General features: G+C 37.7%; 1 protein-coding gene across 3 annotated transcripts in view; it reads right to left on the bottom strand.

Moving 5' to 3' along the window:
• The window catches only part of STK31 (serine/threonine kinase 31), a 69629-nt gene that overhangs the window by 27725 nt on the left and 21746 nt on the right, over positions 1 to 20158 (bottom strand). For 2 of the 3 annotated variants that reach the window (XM_021078731.1, XM_021078729.1), the window contains 10 exons: positions 17708 to 18066; positions 16600 to 16774; positions 13150 to 13191; positions 10363 to 10478; positions 8353 to 8512; positions 6808 to 6930; positions 5134 to 5313; positions 3448 to 3564; positions 2089 to 2208; positions 648 to 779 (listed from right to left, as the gene is read on the bottom strand). In XM_021078731.1, coding sequence (XP_020934390.1) covers positions 648 to 779; positions 2089 to 2208; positions 3448 to 3564; positions 5134 to 5313; positions 6808 to 6930; positions 8353 to 8512; positions 10363 to 10478; positions 13150 to 13191; positions 16600 to 16774; positions 17708 to 18066 — 1524 coding nt within the window. The remainder of the gene's footprint in view (positions 1 to 647; positions 780 to 2088; positions 2209 to 3447; positions 3565 to 5133; positions 5314 to 6807; positions 6931 to 8352; positions 8513 to 10362; positions 10479 to 13149; positions 13192 to 16599; positions 16775 to 17707; positions 18067 to 20158) is intronic. The other variant, XM_021078730.1, reaches the window with a different exon arrangement.

Consider the following 20158-nt stretch of genomic DNA (forward strand, 5'->3'; position numbering starts at 1 on the left):
CCGGCGTTGCCGTGAGCTGTGGTGTAGGTCACAGACTCGGCTCGGATCCTGCGTTGCTGTGGCTCTGGTGTAGGCCGGTGGCTGCAGCTCCAATTCGACCCCTAGCCTGGGAACCTCCATATGCCGTGGGAGCGGCCCAAGAAATGGCAAAAAGACAAAAAATAAATAAATAAATAAATAAAGTGTCCCGATCCTTCCAGTTCAGTTATAACATGAAAACAACTTGAAATATTTGCAAGAAATACTAAGTCCAGCCACTCAGAGAGTTAACAAAAGACATCATGATCTGTGAAGTAACTTTATGACAAAACTCTACCTTTGGGGGAGTAAGTCACCATTCTGCAGCATGGAGTAGGTGTGTATTATTATAGACATTTACAAAAGAGTTCTATAAATTATTCTAAAATGTTTACATGACTTTTAAACAAGGCAACTATGTACAATGTTTTTAAAAACATTTAATGACATGGGAAAATGTTTACACTACCAATGTAATAATTTTATTTACACAAAGGGAAAAAGATAAAATATATAAAGCAAAATGTGAATAATTTTAAAAAGCATATTTATGCATTACTTTTATGAAGCAGAGCCCACACAAAATGAGGTAACTTAGAGGTCAGTTAAGAACCAACTGTTTTCCTTACTTCTTCCAAATTATTCTTTTCAACTAATTTCCATCTCAGTCGAGCCTTCAAGCTTTTCAGTGTCTTTTTAATGGACAGCAAGTGATCCACGTTGGGGCTCTCATTTAAACATTCAATAACCTGCTTCTTAAACTAAGTGAGAGAAAGAACCGTTATATTTTCAAACACAGACAACAACATGTATTTAGATCAGTCACTTTCTGACCTCTTATTATTTCTCTATTAAGATTCAACTCATTTTTACTAAGTTCAGACTGAAATAAGAAATTCCACCATTTTCAACAAAACAATTCTATCCACTGATTTCTTAATTATCCATGTACCTTTTTAGAAGAGTATCGCTCCATGGAGTTCCCATCATGGCTCAACGGTTAAAGAACCCTACTGATATCCATGAGGACATGGGTTCAATCCCTGGCCTCGCTCAGTGGGTTAAGGATCCCGTATCACTATGGCTGTGGTGTAGGCCAGCAGCTACAGCTCCAAATGGACCCCTAGCCTGGGAACCTCCATATGCCACAGGTGGGGCCCTAAAAAAGGCAGAAAAAATTAAGATATGGCTCCAGCAATCAAAGGAGAAAAATAAAAATTATTTCAAGCTGAGACATACAGCAAGACACTTTGCAAACTGGAGAGAATGCAAATTGGAATAGTGAGGATGTAAATTGAAATTACCTTCCCTAAAACCAGTCTGACTATATGTATCAAATTTTAAAAATGTTCATTCCTTTTGATTTAGTGATTAACAATTTTAAAGAATCTATTTGAGGAACTACACCCAAAATTATGTATCAAAATTACATACAGTGTTATTTATGGTGAAAAAAATTAGAAATAACCTTACCATCTAACACAGATAAAAGGTTTAAATAATGTTGTACATCTATGCAAGAGTTGATGTTTTGCTCACTCAAAATGAGAGAACACAGGAATTATTCATCATATGAGAAAACGTTTACAGTACACCATTAAATGAAGAAAACATTTTCAGAATGGCTTACGAAATGATGCATTGCACATAAGACTCACACACACACCTAAGCTGCCATTCAAAAAGGACATACTCTGAAACCAGCAGTGATTATCTCTTAAATTAAGGGGATTACAGTCATTGGTTTATTACTTTTTCTTATTTTTCTGCATATAGTTAAGTTCTCTACTATAAACTTGCATAGGCAAAAAGAAAATAAAATTTATGTTTTAAAGGACATAAGAAAATCAAAGCTTTAAGACAATTAAAAAGTCTCAATACATCAATGAAACTGCCATTTCCACTACAAGGTGAATTATATACCAGCTAACAATGATTGCAGCGGTTTTTTTCTAGTAATAGTAAATAATTTACCTATACACTGGGAATGAAACTACTTGAGAAAAGTTTAAGTATTAAGATTTTCAAAGCATCCATCTATAAAACCAACAAAATAAAGCATAATCCAACCTCGACACTGTCCTTGTACTTGGACTGTACCGTGGCAATGAGCCTTTCCTCTGAATGGATCCTCTGCAGTACTTGGCTATACGTATTGAAAATGATCTCCTTGTCGGCATCACCTTGCTCCTAAATGAAACCAGACACAAAGAACTACATACAACGGAGTACGAAGTAGGTAAAATCCGCAGTAGCAACAGAGAGGCGTCTAAATGATGCCTCTAATCAATTTCTATACCTATTTCAGAGTATTTCTTAAACATAAACCCTTTTCTAAGAGAAGAGAAACTGATGTCAAAGAAGTCTGCGTGGGACATTTTATTCCCACAACACTAGTATTCTTAAAGCTGTCTGAAGGAGACAGCTAAAGGACATCAGGGAGACCACTACACTAAACATAAGAACTAAACAATACAGAGAATTTCAAGACTTTATTTTTAGAAATTATTAACGATCATTTCTACAATCAAACCTGACAAAACCCTCTAAAAAGGGATTACCTGACAATGGGAAATGAAGTAATACATATGTATTTTTTAATGCCAATCTTTATAAAACCATAAAAGGTAAAGAAAATCAAGCAAAATAAAGAACATTACCATTGAGACTTTAGTAAGCAGCCTAAAAAACTGGTTAAGAGTCTGAGAGAGCAATATTAACATCACAAAACACTCTATCGAGGAGCTACACTAATTTTTAACTTTACACAGCAATAGAGAACATATACTAGTCAATCTTCTGCATCCACTTCCAAGAGCTCTCTCTCAGCTGAAGTTTAAGCTTTCACAAACGCTACTAAAGTATATCATGTTACAGTCACTGAGCATGATGAACTCAAAAATCAAATGCTAAAGAAAGCTAATACACTCAGATTAACAGTTTTCCTAAAATTAAACATTAGATTTTATTTTTTTAATGTGAAATACCACATTAAAGTGAAAATACGGAGTTCCCGTCATGGCACAGAGGAAACGAATCCAAATAGGAACCATGATGTTGTGGGTTCGATCCCTGGCCTCACTCAGTGGGTTAAGGATCTGGCACTGCTGTGAGCTGTGGTGTAGGTCACAGACTCGGCTCAGATCCCGAGTTGCTGTGGCTCTGGCGTAGGCCAGCAGCTATAGCTCCGATTGGACCCCTAGCCTGGGAACCTCCATATGCCACGGGTGCGGCCCTAAAAAGACAAAAGAAAAAAAAAATACCAGCATATGGAAGAATAAGTCTTCATATTATGTTTGAATTAGAACTTAACAGTGTTACTATTTCAAACAGATCTTTACAAGGAAAGCTAAGACCAGTCAACACTCTCCAACTAGCAAGAGAAACCATTTCGCTTCAAAGGAGGCAATAAAGGAGAGCAATACTCACAATGAGAGATATCTCTAGCTCTTTGCAGACACTTGACTCAGTGTTCTCCAGGAGTTCATCAATATTACCAATTGTGTCTTCAGAAGTCAGTGATTCTTCCACAGAGAGATCAAAGGCCTTATTTGCAAAAATAAAAACATGAAGTATCTCATTTAACGATTTTGATTAGTATTGTGTCCTGGAGCAAAGCATTAGCCTATGCACTGGACAATGCAGGCAAAATAAACACAAGAAAGATAAAGTATGACCCTAATAAAACCTATGCACCAGAAAAGAAAAGGTATACACACATCACTAAGAGATGAGAGGTTACTAAGAGATGAGAGGACAACACAGAGGAAAAGTAAGACAAAAAACATGAACAAGAGCAAGATGGTTTGGGGAAATAGTACAAGAGGCAGTCTGACTAAAAACTGGTAAAGAACCTTGACTGCATAGGTGGCAAGTTTAAATCTGACAAGCAGTGGGCAGACAATGTCAGCCTTCATACTAGGGGTATGATTATACCTGATACTTAATGATGTCCCCCCAGAATTTAACAACCTAAAGATTTAAAGATTAAGCCCCGACAGTTTCCATCTCATTAGGAAAACTAAGGTACTTAGTTTAAGGGGTTCAACAGAATGAAATCAGGGGCCCAATCATAATACAGAATGTAAAGGTCACAAGCAGTCACCCTGATTTCAGAGGTTCACGTTTGTGACTATGGAGATCTAGATTTGGGAAACAGCTATGGAGGTGAAAGAAAAGGATAACGGGTACTTAACCTAAATAGACAATTACCACCAATAACAAATGAAGACAAAGAAATAATTTAGTTATGTTAATGTATCTATAAGAAAGTACCAGAAACAAAGAATTCTAGAAGTAACTAGACATTAAGTTTTTTTCCAAAACAAGCGAGAAATGAGTTTTTGGAAATTATTCACACAGAGAGATACATGACATGTAAGTGTCCTTGCCCTTGCTCAGGAAGGTGTAAAGCAGAGAGAAGAACAGAGAATCAAAAACAAACAAACAAACAAAAATAGTCCAAAATTTAATTAGGGTTCTGGTACATTATACAAAACCACATGTCTTCAGGCCTTTTGGAAAATTACATGGTGTTTTCACAATAATAAACAAGAACTAAAAAATACATACAGAAAACATCTTTTCTAATTACTACCTAATATCAGCTGAAACTAATGTTCCCCATTTATTTTATGTATCTTTAAGATATTTAAGAAAACGGTAACTTAAAAGATTTAAATACTGCCAAACATCACTGTAAACATGATTATTAGCCAACTAATGTGAAAGCACGTATATCTTGCTAAAAAAGAAACCAAAAAAAAGGCGGGGGGAGGAAAGCACTACTACCCTCTAAAGCATATACCCTATCTCTACACTACAGCTATAAATAAAATATACACTTACAATGAACTTCACCAATACTATCTTACACCTGTAGCTTGATTAACAGTGTTTTCACATATGTCCTAAACAGAGAATATAAACATATAAACTCCTCACTCTTCCATCCTAGCATTCTCATTCATATGCTCACTCATATTTCATTCCCTTTTCATCTCTCTCTCCTTCTCTCTTTCCGAAAAAAAGTAAGTCACACATGGAAAATTAAAATACATACACACAAAGTCCTTGGTTTATGCTATGTCACCACCGGGCAACAACTCTTACTACCTTTAAGGTACTCTGGAACCATGATACGAGACGCTGCAGAGAAACCTCTGTTTCACTTCTAACACTGGTGATTTCTTCTCTTTTATCACACTTCCAATCATAAAATTTCTTAAGTATTTCTTCAGAGTCTGTCCCCTCTTTGGCTTGTCCATACACTGCTTCTAGAGAGGCTGACAAATCCTACAGAGAGATATTTATTAACTTTATATTAAGGATTCAAGCACCACAGTAGAATCTGAGAGAGAAAGATGTGTTGAATCCTTATCTTTGACCATTTTATAAATCTAACTTAAAACAGTTAGACATAAAAGCATAAAACTACCTTGAAGGTGATTTATTTGGACTGTAATAATAAGAGTTCATTAAGTGAATTAAGGTTATATAAATAGAAGGTTTTATATTCTTAAGTTTTTTAATTAAGTAGAAATTATCCTCATTCTCTGACTTTTAAGTATGAATCACTACTATTTTGTCCTGACATGAAGTTTCTAAGAGCTATTGCTAAATAAAAATAAACGCAGTAAAATATACAAATAATTCCAATTAAAGAAAGATATTAAGCATATATGTGCACTTTTTTAAGTGCATTTTTAGAAAGGACTGGAAGGAGTTTCCGCTGTGAAGCAATGGAACTGGCAGTGTCTCTGGAGCACTGAGACACAGGTTTGATCCCTGGCCAAACACAGTGGGTTAACATTGTCACAGCTATGACTCGGATCCCTGGCCCTGGAACTCCAAATGCCGTGGAGCAGTCAAAAAAGGAAAAAGGGGGGGGGGGAGTACTTAAAGAGGCAAGAGAGCTTGATGGCTGTCTCTAGGAATCAAACTCTAGAAATGTTACAGAAACAAAAGGAAAACTTAATAGATCCCGTAAATACTTTTTTTTTGGCTATGCCTTTGGCATGAGAAAGTTCCCAGATCTAGGATCAAACCCACATCACAGCAGTGACCTAAGTCACAGCAGTGACAACACCAGATCCTTAACCCACTGAGCCACCAGGAAACTCCCCCAGAAATTTTTATCACAAAGCTCTGAGAAACCCTTGGAGAGAAAGTGGATGGTTGGTGCTTAGCACTGAATGGATACAGTCACTACAAGTGGGAGAAGGCCTATGCCACAGGCCTTCAATCTGTGGGAAACATCTGTGAGAAATGAGCACCTTTTTCCCATGCCCCTCTCTGTCCCTTGCATTGCGCAGAAAAGCAGCAGCACAAGCAAGAGAAAACGATTTATGTAAGTACAGTACAGAAGCCTAGATGCAGCTATCAATACTGTCTCAAGTCTAAAAGTAAATGCTGGAGTTCCCGTGGTGGCGCAGTGGTTAACGAATCCGACTAGGAACCATGAGGTTGCGGGTTTGATCCCTGGCCTCGCTCACTGAGTTACAGATCCAGCGTTGCTGTGAGCTGTGGTGTAGGTCACAAATGTAGCTTGGATCCCTCATTGCTGTGGCTGTGGTGTTGGTGCAGGCCAGCAGCCACAGCTCCAATTAGACCCCTAGCCTGGGAACCTCCATATGCTGCAAGAGCGGCCCTAGAAAAGGCAAAAAAGACAAAACAAAAAACAAAAAACAAACAAAAAAAAAAAAAAACAAAGAATAAAAGTAAATGCTAATTTCACCTCTCAATTAATAAACACTTTAATGTATATTTAGTATCTTTTAAAATTCCAACCTGCAGTGTTTTCAAGCGTTTATTAAGAGGTAACTCATCAACTTCCAGGATAAAAATTTCTACTGCCATGTACAGCTTCTGTTGTACTTCATTTCTTTCGGCAACCAAAATACTCCCTTCATTCTGGAGGAAGGAAAAAAAGGAATAACCACCATTAATATATCAGGTGCTTCTACTACAATGACTTATATGAAAAAAATATAAAATCAGTAAAATTTAATATTACATTCTCCAAACATAGCAACATTTAGAACAAACAGCTCTCTCCTTAGATCACCAAACTGACAAAAGAGCTTTCTTTCCCTTTATCAGAAATAAGATCTAAGTTGAACAGTCCTCCTCTGCCAATCTTTGTTTTTTCCCATTATTTCTGCAACAATAAAATTTTTGTGGAGCTCCCACTGTGGTGCAGTGGAAACGAATCTGACTAGTATCCATGAGGACGCGGGTTCGATGGGTTAAGGATCTGGCATTGCTGTGAGCTGTGGTGTAGGTCACAAATGTGGCTTGGATCTGGTGTTGCTGTGGCTGTGGTGTAGGCTGGCAACTGTAGCTCCGATTTGATCCCTAGCCTGGGAACTCCACAAGTGTGGCCCCAAAAACCAAAAAAAAAAAAAACATTTGTTTTTCTTAAGAAAATGATACGTGTCCATTACTAATTACACACTGCCTCCTTCCTGCTCCCATCCCACTGTTAATTCCTTCATCTATTTACCTTCAAGATTCAGTTAATCTCCACCAAGATAAAACCTCCAATTCCCCCAAGAGGCTATTTTTGGAAATAGGTATGAAATATATCCAAGAACCATATGCATTATTTCTATTACAGTACTTCCCAAACTATATTAAATCTATTTATATATCTACCCCATGCCCAAAGAAGACAAAAAGATAGGACCACAATTTAAACAAATTCATGTCTCCACTACTTGTAATAGTGTCTGGCACATACACTTAAAAGCCTGAATTTTTTAATATTTTTTTTTTTTTTGGCTGCACCGATGGCTTGCATATATTCCAAGGCCAGGGATCAAACCCACGCCACAGCAGTGACAATGCTAAGTCCTTAACTGCTAGGCCACCAGGGAACTCCAGAACATTCTCTTTTCTGTAAGTTCAATTAGACCATTTTATAACTAATTATGAAGGCGAAAGAAAAGAATCTTTTATCAAAAGTATACATGCCAATCAAGCTAAGGAACTGTACAAAATATATAAATGAAAATAACAATGGCAGGGAGTTCCCTGGTGGCTCAATGGGTTTAAGACTAGGCACTGTCACCAGGGAGTTCCCTGGTGGCTCAATGGGTTTAAGACTAGGCATTGTCATTGTGGTTTGGGTCATTGCTATGGTGTGGGTTCAGTTCCTGGCCTCAGAAATTTTGCATGCCACAAGTGCAGCCAAAAAAAAAATAAATAAATAAGTACAAGGGAAATAAAACGACAACTTTATCTGAGGGACAATTACGACTCTATATTTATCCAGTAATCTACTCCAGTTTGTCAGCACACAAAAATCATAACAGAGAAAAATTCTTGACTCACCACATCCTGACAACTTCGAATCTTCTCCTGAGCCAGACTGTATTCTGCCCAAATTATCTCCAGTTCATTCAAAGAAGCTGGTATAGTAAAGCGGTCTTCATCCAACACTTGTATAGCATCTGAAAGGTCATTTCCAAAACGAATATTGATATTGACACGTCTATTTTTTAAAAATAGCAAAAAGGAAAAGATTAAGAAATTTTAAAGGTAATGTAAGAAAAAAATTATACTTAAATAGTAATGGTCTAAAGTTACTATTTACAACACTTGCTATGAAAAGGTTCTTTTCAAAACTATATAAAATCATACATAACTTTCATAAAACTTTTCATTAAGGAGTTTCCACTGTGGCTCAGCAGGTTAAGGACCTGATGTTTTCTCTGAGAAGATGTGGTTCGATCCCTGGCCTTGCTCAGTGCGTTAACATTGCCACAAACTGCAGCATAGTTCACAGATGTGGCTCAGATCCAGTGTTACCGTGGCTGTGGCACAGGAATGTAGCTCCAATTCAACCCCAGAAACTTCCACATGCCACAGATGCAGCCATAAAAAGAAAAAAAAAAAAAAAAAGTTTAAGGATACCTTGAAAAGTCTGAAAAATTTAAATGATATCAAGCTAGATTTATAAATACTTCCTTAAAAATTTTATACTTAAGCCAATCTTGCTTACCAAGATGACAGGCAGATAATCCTTCTATTTTAATAAGCAGACAAGCATTTGCAGTTTTAAAAAAAATCCAAAAAACAAAGCAATTGGAGAGACCAACTGACAAAGCCAATAAGGCTCATCCTTTTCTTTTTCCTAGTTTCCAATTAGACTGCCACCAATCTAACAGCACTTTATCTCCTCAGATAGGGATTAAAATATATTGGATAGTGTTAGTCCAAAGTCTGTCTCATATCTTTGCTAGTGTAGTCACTTGAATTTCTGGCTGTGCATTAGTAGTTGTTGAAGCTCTAGAGAGAGCAAATTACTCAAACTATTTATAAAGACTTATAAATTAGATGCCAACTGATGGATTTACACTGGAGAATATAATTTCGCACTGGACAAAAGACCAACATCTTCTTAGAGTTTCAAAGTACATGATAAAATGAATTACTGCTTTACCTGTGTGTATAGCACAAAAATAGAAGTAGGTTGTTTTGAGAACTATTTTTCTCCATATTTCAGAAACGGGTGAAAAATTATCCCTAACCAACAATAAAACATTTCTCTATAAAGCAGAATCCCTATAAAATTAATATATAGAGTCTAAGATATGCTGAATAAACTCTGCACTAGAACTAACCACTGTTTTCTTTTCTTCTGACTCCATGAAGATCACTTTTCTTCTAACTCTATGAAGACTACTTTTCCTTTCTTTAGACAGAATCCAATTAAATAATTCAGAGCACTGCAATCTATAGTTTCAGTATAGGCCTAAAAATAACCCTAAGCAAAAAAATGAAACACAGTAATTTCCCATATCAAACTACAACTTAGGAGTTGTGCTGATTTTTCAATTTCATTTTCACAGATGACTTTTGGACACTACCACTCCACATAGTGAAGACAGAACACTGACAAAACACTATAAAATTTTTCTCAAGAATAACTATTTTTAGTTTCCCTCTTTAAAGTAATAAAAATACAAAGATCAAGTTTCAAAGCAAAAATGGCAGGTGTACAATGTAAACAATGCACCAACTAATCAGCATTTGTTTTAAACTACCCTTCTTAAAAATATGCTTTTGTATCCTTTTTTTAGATTCCACATGTAAGTGATATCATATGATGTCTGTCTCTAACTTCACTTAGTATGATAATTTCTAGGTCCATCCATGTTGCTGAAAATAGCATTATTTCATTCTTTTTTGGCTGAGTAATATTCCACTGTATATATGTACCACATCTTCTGGGGGAGGGGTGGACTTTGGACTTGGGGTGGAAACATTCTAACATTAGGTTGTGGTGATGGTCGTACAACTATATATATGATAAAATTCACTGACTTCTTTTTTACCTACCGAATTTCTTTCAACATTTCAACCTTAGCTGCCAGATTTTTCATTCTGGTACCTACACGAGTCTTTAGAGTGCTTTCTAAGTGTTTAGTCAAATCCACAGTAGTTGCTTTCTCTTGCTGAAGCAAAGAACAAACACAGCTTAGTCACACCCAAATAGGAAACTGTATTTCCACTGTTATTTCAATAATTTTTAGGCATAATCAAAGTTTTAAAGGTTAAAAAATGTTAGCCCAGAGGAGTTCCCGCTCTGGCACAGTGGCTTCAAAATCCAGTTGCAGTGGCTTGGGTCAGTGTGGAGGTGTGGGTTCAATGTGCAGCCCAGTGCAGTGGGTTAAAGGATCCTGCGCTGCCACAACGGCAGCACAGGCTGCAGCTGGGGCTCAGATTCAATCCCTGGCCCAGAACTTCCACATGCTGTGGATGCTGCCATTTAAAAAATAAAAATAAAAAAGGCCACACAGTGATTTCCCTACTAGCTGGGATCTGAAAAAGATAATCTATTTCTATCTTCACACACCTTAGACACTGTCACATTTCCTCCAAATAAGAAACCAAATAAAACAAATTTTCACATTCTATACGTCTTAATATTTAGATTTCAAAAAGATAAATAAAGACTGCCCTAGGAGTTGCCGTCGTGGCGCAGTGGTTAACAAATCTGGACTAGGAACCATGAGGTTTGGGGTTCGATCCCTGGCCTTGCTCAGTGGGATAAGGATCCGGTGTTGCCATGAGCTGTGATGTAGGTTGCAGACGCGGCTCGGATCCCACGTTGCTGTGCCTCTGGCGTAGGCCGGCGGCTACAACTCCGATTAGACTCCTAGTCTGGGAGCCTCCATATGCCGCGGGAAGCGGCCCTAGAAAAGGCAAAAAGACAAAAAAAAAAAAAAAAAAAAAAAAAAAAAAGACTGCCCTAGAACCCAAATGATTATCAATGATAATTTGTTTTCTAATGAAGCCTGATATCATTCTGCATTATAAAAGAATCAAAAACATCATTTCCTGGACCCAAGCTAGATTAAACTCCCTGATTCTGTGTGGCACCTCAAAGATATGTTTAATTATACAAAATAATGTATAGAGCAATAATATGGATAAAGAACTAGATGTTTTATTCCAATACAAACCAGGTATCACATAGTTAAACACAGAACTTTTACTCAATATTTAAACAACACGTTCTCTGGTGTTCACATTCTCTCCAATTCTTCAGGTAAATGAAAAGAGAGAGCCAGGGCACACTGAACACTGATTAACAGTAAGTCGCACTCAGGGCTGCTCATGTCCTTCTTCCACTGCTGAGGAGGATGACTGTGAAGAAGCAGCTATGTTTGTTATTAAATTTGTTTATATCCACTGTAAATGCTATGATAATTACTTCAAAAATTAAATAAATCTGAGAAACAGAAGTGGGAAAATAAAAAGTTGGTGAATCTCTGAAAATGTTTCTAATGCTTTGCAGAGACTCCATAAAAGCAAACTTTTAATACAAACTGCTAATGAAATACATGTGGATATGAATTATAAAATATTAAAGAATCATTTAAATCTAAAAGAACTGTCAACTTAGATTGTTTTTCAAATGTCTTGAACTTATTATTAACTCACTTATTAAGAAAAAAAAACTAGAAATCAGATGACAAACAATTCGTATGTTTTTAAGACAAAGAACAAATAAGACAAACAGAAAAGATGGCATAGGGTTCCCTCTGTGGCTTAGCAGGTTAAGAAGCCAACTGGTATCCACAAGAATGTGGGTTTAACCCCTAGCCTCACTCAGTGGATTAAGGATCCAGCGTTGCTGTGGCTGTAGCAGAGGCTGGCAACTGCAGCTCCACTTTAACCCCTAGCCTGGGAACTTTCATATGCCACAGGTGCAGCCCTAAAAAGAAAAAAAAAGGGCAAACTTAAACCCATCCATATCAAAAATTACATATATGAAACACTCCATTAAAAACACTCCAATTAAAAGATGTGAGATTATCTGGATGAAGACAACTTAGATTCGACTACACGCTGCTTCTAAGAAATGCTTATTAGATATGAAGATAAAAATTAAAGGATGGAAAATATACACCAGGTAAACATTGCTATATTAGCATCAGGCAGCATGGACTTTAGTGCAGGGAGCATTCCCAGCAATAAACGGGGATATTTTGTAAAGACAAATGAGTCAATTCATCAAGAAGACATAACAATTCTAAATGTGAATGCTTCAAAACCACAAAGTAAAACTTGACAGAACAAAATGAAGAAATACAATCACATTAATATTTGGAGATTTTAACACTCCTCTCTCAGTAACTGATAGAACCAGTAAACAGAAAATTAGTCACAATACAAAAACCTGAAACAACACTGTCAATCGATTTGACATTTCTACTCCATCCACGTAGAAAACATGTGACTTTTTAAAGCACATGAAACATTTCCAAAGACAAACAATATGCTGGGTAATAAAACAAATATCAGTAAATGTAAAAGCACTTAAAACCATACTGAGGATGTTCTCTGATAACAAGAAAATTAAATTAAATATCAATAACAAAAATGCGTTAGGGGAAAAATCTCCAAATATGTGGAAATTTGGCAACACGTTTCTAAACAGCTGATTTAAAAAAAAGTTTTTAAATATTTGATCAAATAAAAACAACATATCAAAATTTGTGAACTATAAATAAAACCATGCTTAAGGGAAATATCTTTAAACATTATAAAAAAACAAAGGATTAAAGACAATGATATGAATAAAAAATAAACAAAACAATGATATGAATTTCTACCTACAAAAGGTAAACACAGGAGAAGGAAATCATAGCAATAAGAAATCTGTAAAATAGAAGAGACAAATAATAAAAAAAAAAAACAACAACAACAGAACCAAAAATTAGTTCTTTAAAACATTAAGGACTTTCGGCTTCCAGTCCAGCATGTAAGAAGTCGCTAGTTCATCCTAACAAGCAAAAAGCTGAACAAACTAAAAGACAACTCTTCTCAGACATGACTGAGAGCTAAGGTCACAAGGCAAAGCTGGAGAGAGCAGACAAGCTAATCATAACTTACTGGAGGAGCAACCCCCACAGGGAGCCAGTCTGGAGTGGGACCCTCAAGCACCAAAGGTGAACTGCTAGAGGCTCAGTACAAACAACTCTGAAAAGTAAAAACATCGGGGGACCCCACCCTCAGCACGCCCTCACACTGTTCTAATTTTTACCTCCTGGATCTCCACCAGGTTCTCACAGTAATTATCAGAGAAAAGTCCCCTCAACCTTCCAGCAGGGGAAGGGAAAAGGAACCATTCTGAAATATGCTAGAACACTCTATACTTAACAAGATTGCTCTCAGAGGAAACTATTTTAAACAGAGCCTAACCTGCTAGGGTTTTACCCAAGGCTGACTAACCTAGGAGAAAGCCCACTCAGGTCATCCTGTCCTTTCTAAAGGGAGTGGGCGAAACTAGATGCAGGTGTGAAATGCACAGTCCAGAGGCACAGGCGCGCTCAAGGACTGAGCCCTCCTTAGTCTCTTACGACCACAAAACACTTCTCCTCCCCCGTACTGATCACCCCATTGCTCAAGTCCTATTTACAGCAGCTCCTTTTACCCTCGCTCTCAAGAAAAATTACAAGACGTTTGTTAAAAGACAAAAAAACCCAGTTGGAAGATACAAGGCAAGCATCAGTATCAGATTCAGATATGGCGGGAATGGCGGGATTATCAGACCACATATCTAAAACATGGTATGATGAATGTGCTAAAGGGCTCCACCAGATAAGGCAGACAACATGCGAGAAGGTACAGGCAAGGTAAGCAGAGAGATGGAAATTCTAAGAAACAAAAAGAAATGCCAGAGCTCAAAAACACTGTAGACAGAAATGAAAAAATGCGTTTGATGGGCTTATCAGTAGAACAGATATGGCTGAGGAAAGAATACAATCTGAGATAAGCGAATCCACATGTCCACAAAAAGACTTGTACAACAATATTTGTAATTTACTCATAATGACCAAAAACTAGAAACAACCTAAATGCCCATGAACCGGAGAATGAGGATCTAAACTGTGGTATATTGATAAAATGAAATACTACTTTGCAATAAAAATGAACAAACTGCTGATAAATACAACTGAGATAAATCTCACCACATTCTGCTTTACGTGAAGGAAGCCAGACGTAACAGACTATGTATCAGATGATTACTCCATTTATATAAAGTACAGGACCAGGAAAATGAAACTATGGTTAAATAGACCAGAGCAGTGGTTGCCCTGAGTGGGAGGAAGAGAGGACGGGCCACAAAGAGGCGCCAAGGAACTTTCTGCGGTTGAAGGAAAGGCATTGTGTCTTCAACAGGTAAAGGAGATGCTCTGTTATCCACTTACTCTCTTCAGGAAGGGGACTAGGACACCCAGAGAAAATAAAAGTGACTAGTCTCCTTGTAAACAAAACCTCTTTAAAACAAAACAAAACAAAAAAAAAAAAAACTCGACTGTTTCCTAAGAGATAAGAAACCATATCTCCAAAATGCCTTTTAGCAGGATGTCCCTGACTAAAGGATTAGTTGTAACAGATAAAACCCAAGATTTATGGATTTAGTCTTCAGAATTCCCTGAAGAATGTCACGTATGAATTTAAGGGCTGGTGAATGAATTCAATTACCAATGATCAATGACTTAACCAGGCCTATGTAATGAAACTTTGATTTAAAAAAAAATCAGAGTAATGAGGTTTGGGGGAGCTTCCAGAATGGTGAACAAACTCGTGCCGGGAAAGCAGCAGGCCCAGAGACGTCCCCCTACTCCTTACCCCATCTCCACCCCCATCGTATCAGTTCTGCACATCTGTTCCTTTTATTTGGCTTTTCCTGCGTTATATCCTTTATAATAAAACTGTAACCATAAGTAGAGCAGTTTCCTGGGTCCTATGAGTTAGTTTTAGTGAATTACTGAACTAAGGGCAGGGGGTGGGGGTGGATCATAGGAAAGCTCAAATTTATATGGTCAGCCAGGAAGAAACGTGGGTAGCCTGGGACCTGATTTGTGGCTGGTGTCTGAACTGGGCAAAGTCTTGAGGGACTGAGTCCTTAACTTGTGGAGTCTGTGTCAAAAATAAATTGTAGGACATCCATTTGGTGTTAGAAAATTGGAAAATGGTGTTGGGATAATATATTTGGTGTCAGAAAAAAAACTACAGATATGAAAACCACAGAGTATTCTTGGAAGGAAAATAAACTTCCCTGAATCTGAGCAAACCTTAGGCCTCCTACCATAAAAGGAAATACACAAAGATATAAGACGCCGGTTAAACAACAAGGAAACAGATTTAACAATTTAAGAGATTTATCAATCAAAACACAATGTATGGACCTAACTGGGATTCTGATCGGAAGAAACCAAGTATAAAAGGATATTCATGGAACAGTAAGGGAAACCTCAATACTGACTGGATATTAAATGATATTAAGGAATTAACATTAATTTTTAAGTATAATAGTATTACAGTTGTCTTTTTTGAAGTCCTTTCTGTTAGAGATATACACTAAAATGCTATGAATGGGATTTGTTCTAAAATAACTCAGGAGGTACAGATTGAAAAAAAAGACTGCCCATGTATTTAATAACTGTAAAAATCAGGTAATGTATATATAAAGACTAATTGTTCCATTTTCCCTTTAAAATGTTAGAAAATTTCCAAAGTTAAAAGTTTTTTTAAAGAACGTAAAAGGAGGAGTTCCCAATGTGACATGTGGCCCAGTGGCAACAAATCCGACTGGTGCCCTTGAGAACGCGCGCTTGATCCCTGGTCCCACTCAGGGGGTTAAGGATCTGGTGTGACTGCGGTGTAGATCACAAACACAGCTCAGATCTGCTGTTGCTGTGACTGTGGTGTAGGCGGGCAGCTGCAGCTCCAATTTGACCCCTAGTCCGAGAACTTCCATATGCCATGGGTATAGCCCTAAAAAGACCAAAAAAAAAAAAAAAAAAGCAAAAGGAAATCTAAATGAGAATTTATTAATCTTTCAAACATCCAATGAAAATCCAAAGATAAACAGTTTGCAGCATAAGACAAAATTTCATCTATAAACAAATATAAAAGAAAGAGACTAAAAAGAGTGGGGAGAGGAAGGGAAGGAAGGGAAAGAAACAAAAGGAAACAGAAGATGAAATAAGTGCAAATGAGAATATACCGATTTCCCAACTGGTCATGATTTACCTTAAGCCACTGAACATATCGTACCTGCAGCTCCAGAGCGGTCTGTTCTACTTTCAATTCTAACGCCTTATACCTTTCCAGAAGAACCTCCTTCTCTGTTTTAAGCTTTTCATTTTCTTCTATCAGTTTCTGGTCCTGCTTTATTTTTGCCAAGCTGACATTAGACCCTAAATTAAAGTCACCAACAGCCAAATTTTCCCTATTAAAAACAAATTCACTCATTTTAAAAACCAAATTGTGTAAGAGTATCAGAGATCAAAATCTAAAATTTTCTTGGGCTTTTTATACCATAAAATGTTAAAGCTAATTTTGGAAACCAAAACCTGTACCTAGCTCAACACTTAAAAATATTTTAACACAAACTGGATTTTATAACTGAAAAAAATCATACTTCAAAGACAATGCCTCCAAATCTCAAAGAAAACATGTTTCAACTTCCTCATTGAGGTATCTACTCCAGCAAATACAGTAAAAAACATTTCTACATCAGCTTCTTCCAATCCCTCCTCCTCATCACCCCCGCTCCCTTTGACAGTTTGGTTCCTAAAGCACTGATAAAATCCCAACAAACAGCTGTATCACCCAAGACATGGCACTGTGGCCTGGATCACAACACAGAAGTATACGAATGGTTTGGTACTTTTAAACACCAAATCTGTCTTTCTGCTTCAAGTTCATGATTCAAAATTATCTAAAAGATGAGCACCTTTTGTAATAATCGATTTCCCTCACAGTAAATTTTCACAGGAAGAACAAAGGGCCTCTCTTCTGTTAAAAAGAAAAGGCAATTCCCTAAAACTCATCAAAATATTCTTAAAGCCATATTAAAGCCATAGCTCTTGCCTGAATAATTTAGATTCAGGCGTAATTTTTATTTTTCTTAAAGTGTTTTCAAAAAAGTTGGCTTGAAGAGTTGGTATGTTAACTTCAAACAATTTTAGGAATAACTTCTTTCAAAATGGCTTTTAATTAAAATATTCTTGCTGAAGCATGTTTGGGAAAAACAGGAACAGTATCATCCCTCAAAATCACGGAAGTAGCAGAGGACTCCAAAAATACAAGCCTTGACTTCTACCATGAAAAGGGCTTCTGCTATACATCAAAAATCACCATAAATCCCACCACAGCTTACTTTGGAAATGTCACATGATTTCCTGAATCATTCTCATTCTTCAGCTCAAGAGGCAACCTCCCGCTTAAGCGCCCCTTTGGCCTGCTGAAGGTTGACTGGTTCGATCTATGCCCCCACAAGGGAATGGGGTTTTTGAGGTTCCTGAGGACAAGCTGACCAGGATCCGATTTTTTTTCCTCCGAGATGCTGGTGCTGGAAGTAAGTCTGCATTTTTCTGCAAATCCTTTCTTAGCCACCTCTTCCCCTATATCCACACTGCCATACTCAGCCTGAGCAATAACCGTCCCATCTTGGTAGGTTGCTTTAATCCTCATTTTTATTTCCTTTTCAAAAATCAAGCTCCCCAAAAACGTTCTGCCCTAAGAAAGACAGGAAAAAAGAAGACATAAAGAAGCATATTTTTCTTCAATCATATTTCTTCATGCTGAAACCTGTAAAAGTAGTCTTACCTTATTGTTGGCTAAATGCAAATACACTTTTGCATATGTATGACTATATTCCAATCATATACTCGCTAAAATCCTTTCCAGAAGTAGAGCTAAGACCTCTATATGCAGCCATAATTATGTTTTAAAATGTGTACCAATTAAATACCCTAGAATAATTTTTTTTTTTTTTTTTTTTTTGCTTTATAGGGCCACACCCGCAGCATACTGAAGTTCCCAAGATGGAGTTTAATCCAAGCTATACCCGCCAGCCTATGCCACAGCCACAGCCAAGCCAGATCTGAGCTGCATCTGCAACCTACACCACAGCTCACAGCAACACCAGATCCTTAAACCACTGAGGCCAGGGATCGAACACACATCCTCATGGATCCTAGTCAGGTTTGTTACCACTGAACCAGGACGGGAACTCCTAGGATAATTTTTTTAAGCCAAGCAAACTGTGTTGACCATTTTGGCACCAACTAAATATAATGGTATCCTGAGAAGCTACAGCACATTAAAGATGGATTCTGGTATCTAGAAAAGGTGCTCAAATTCAACAAATCTTTAAAAATCCATTTTAAAGGCAGAATAAGGTAAGACACAAACAGAAGCAAAAAAACAGAAACTCAAAGCATAAAACACCAAAAATTTTTTCTTCTTTTATGGCTGCACTTGGCTATAGAAGTTCCTGGGCTAGGGGATGAATCAAAGCTGTAGCTGCCAGCCTACACCACAGCCACAGCAATGCCAGATCCAATCTGCCTCCGTGACCTACATCACAGCTCATGGCAACACCAGATCCTTAAACCACTAAGCAAGGCCAGGGATGGAACTTATATTCTCAAAGAGACTACTTCGGGTTCTTAACCCACAGAGCCACAATGGAAACTCCAAAAACATTTTTTAAAAATCAACAAACTGGGAGTTCTTGTCGTAGCTCAGCGGGTTAATAACCCAACTAGTATCCTTGAGGACGTGAGTTCGATCCCTGGCCTTGCTCAGTGGGTTAAGGATCCAGCATTGCTGTGAACTGTGGTGTAGGCAGCAGAAACGACTTGGATTCTACATTGCTATGGCTGTGGCAGAGCCTGGCAGCTGCAGCTCTGATTCGACTCCTAGCATGGAAACTTCCATATGCCACAGGTACAGCCCTGAGAAGTAAAAAAAAAAAAAAAATCAATGAACTGAAATTATGAAACATGAGGGAGTTCCCATCATGGCTCAGCAGTAACGAACCTGACTAGTATCCATGAGGACATGGGTTCGATCCCTGGCTTCACTCAGTGGATCAGGGATCCAGTGTTGCTGTGGCATAGGTCGCAGATGCAGTTCGGATCCCACGTTGCTGTGGCTGTGGCGTAGGTCAGCATCTGTAGCTCCAATTCGACCTCTAGCCTGAGAACTTCCATATGCTGTGGGTGAGGCCCTGAAAAGACCAAAAAAAAAAAAAAAAAATGAAATATAAGATGTTAGAAATTCCTAAATTAAAACCCTCTTAATCAGAATATTGTTTAAGGGAGCAATATCTGGACAACTGGCATATAAGAAGCCATATGAGGAGTTCCCGTCGTGGCGCAGTGGTTAACGAATCCGACTAGGAACCATGAGCTTGCGGGTTCGGTCCCTGCCCTTGCTCAGTGGGTTAACGATCTGGCGTTGCCGTGAGCTGTGGTGTAGGTTGCAGACGTGGCTCGGATCCCGCGTTGCTGTGGCTCTGGCGTAGGCCGGTGGCTACAGCTCCGATTCAACCCCTGGCCTGGGAACCTCCATATGCCGCGGGAGCGGCCCAAGAAATAGCAACAACAAAAGACAGAAGACAAAAAGACAAAAAGACAAAAAAAAAAAAGAAGCCATATGAGTAACTAGGTACTTGTTAACTTTTAATTACTGACTCTCCATCCACAGCACTGAGCAAAAATAGACCTAAAACACATGTGGAATTGGAAGATATCTTGAGATTTAATTTTAATAAGAACTTGCTTAGATCTCTAGAAATTTGAATTTCTAAAATTAATTTGCT

The sequence above is a fragment of the Sus scrofa genome, chromosome 18, assembly GCF_000003025.6.
Source record: "Sus scrofa isolate TJ Tabasco breed Duroc chromosome 18, Sscrofa11.1, whole genome shotgun sequence".
Classification (NCBI taxonomy): domain Eukaryota; kingdom Metazoa; phylum Chordata; class Mammalia; order Artiodactyla; family Suidae; genus Sus; species Sus scrofa.